Source organism: Sinocyclocheilus grahami, unplaced genomic scaffold, assembly GCF_001515645.1.
Source record: "Sinocyclocheilus grahami isolate Dianchi unplaced genomic scaffold, SAMN03320097.WGS_v1.1 scaffold1427.1, whole genome shotgun sequence".
Lineage (NCBI taxonomy): Eukaryota > Metazoa > Chordata > Actinopteri > Cypriniformes > Cyprinidae > Sinocyclocheilus > Sinocyclocheilus grahami.
The window spans coordinates 91785-93094 of record NW_015506606.1 but is presented as its reverse complement, the minus strand read 5'-3'; the positions used below and the strand labels follow the sequence as shown (position 1 = coordinate 93094).

Here is a 1310-nt window from a genome sequence, read left to right as displayed (position 1 = left end):
TGTGTGTGTGTGTGTGTGTGAGTGTGTGTGTCTGTGTGTGTGTGTGTGTGTGTGTGTGTGTGTGTGTGTGCATGTCTAACTGTGTGTGTGTGTGTGTGTTACAGACAGCTGTCTTGCTGAACGAGCTCCTAAAGGTTGCATCAGTGCAGGAGTAAGTGTGTTTGTTGGTCTCTGTGAGTGTGTTAGTGTTGTGTGAGATGTGTCAGCTGTGTGTTTGTGTCTGCAGGATGTTGTGCACGCTCCTCCTCGTCCACTGCGTGTTAAACCAGGTGAGCACAACAACACGAAGCACACACACTGAGAATCAAAAGCATGATCCACCACACACACCTGCTGTCAGAGATGGGCAGTATTTCAGTGAAAATATATTTAAAATATGTATTTAATTAGTTCTGAGTTTTTTGCCATTTGTATTTTGAGAAATTGTATTTTGTGTATTTATATGAATTAAAAATTTGTTTTCTTCTTAAATAAGACAAGTAGTGCTGTCATAATGATTAATCGCATCCAAAAGAAAAGTTTTTGTTTACATAATGTGTGTACTGTATATATATATATATAAATATATACACACACACAGTCATACAGTATATATTTAGAAAATATTTACATGTATATATTTAGATTATATTTATATAATTTATATTATATATAAATATATTTAATATACAAATATAACATATTTTTGTTACAATGGCAAGATCATGTCAATTTTCAACTTTCAAAACTGTTGTGTGTATTTTTAGATAGTGCAATCCATTGAATCCAAACATTAAATATGGTAAGGTCCCTAAAAACCTTAATGAACGCACTGCACATTTTGTGAAGCCCAAAGTAAACTATTTGACGTGAACTCTAGCATACTAGCCTTTATCAATATAATCAGTGTAACAGTGAACGCGCACACCGGCGCTCGACACATGTGCACTTGTTCAGGGTCTACGCCTTTTCTCTCCAAAAGTTGAATGATAAAATAACTTCATACTTGTTTAAACTAGACTTGCAGGTTATTATTTAATCCCTTTACAAAACGCTTGTGTTCTGTCTCCTCTGATTCTTCTCCAACTGAAACTGTGGTCTTTGTTACTTGGTTAGTTTTCAAAGTAGAAATTACAGTTGATACATTTGATGAACAGATAAGCTGTTTGTAATATGTAACAACCTCACAGGATGTAAAGGACCCGCCATCAACAGAGACCTCAAACCCAGGAGACTGCCCAAGAGCTCCTCAGGTACTGTCTGTCCGTCTTTATCTCTGTCTGTCTGTCTGTCCGTCTGTCCGTCTGTCCGTCCGTCTGTCTGTCTGTCTG

The 1310-nt window shown here is 36.9% G+C and overlaps 1 protein-coding gene and 1 long non-coding RNA gene across 3 annotated transcripts in view; one reads left to right on the top strand and one right to left on the bottom strand.

Moving 5' to 3' along the window:
- LOC107570218 (uncharacterized) overlaps window positions 1-1310 on the top strand; it is a 10097-nt gene that overhangs the window by 1206 nt on the left and 7581 nt on the right. For both annotated transcript variants that reach the window (XM_016256425.1, XM_016256424.1), the window contains exons 3-5: window positions 105-151; window positions 227-269; window positions 1170-1232. In XM_016256425.1, coding sequence (XP_016111911.1) covers window positions 105-151; window positions 227-269; window positions 1170-1232 — 153 coding nt within the window. The remainder of the gene's footprint in view (window positions 1-104; window positions 152-226; window positions 270-1169; window positions 1233-1310) is intronic.
- LOC107570219 (uncharacterized) overlaps window positions 1-1310 on the bottom strand; it is a 10269-nt gene that overhangs the window by 4206 nt on the left and 4753 nt on the right. The window lies entirely within an intron of this gene.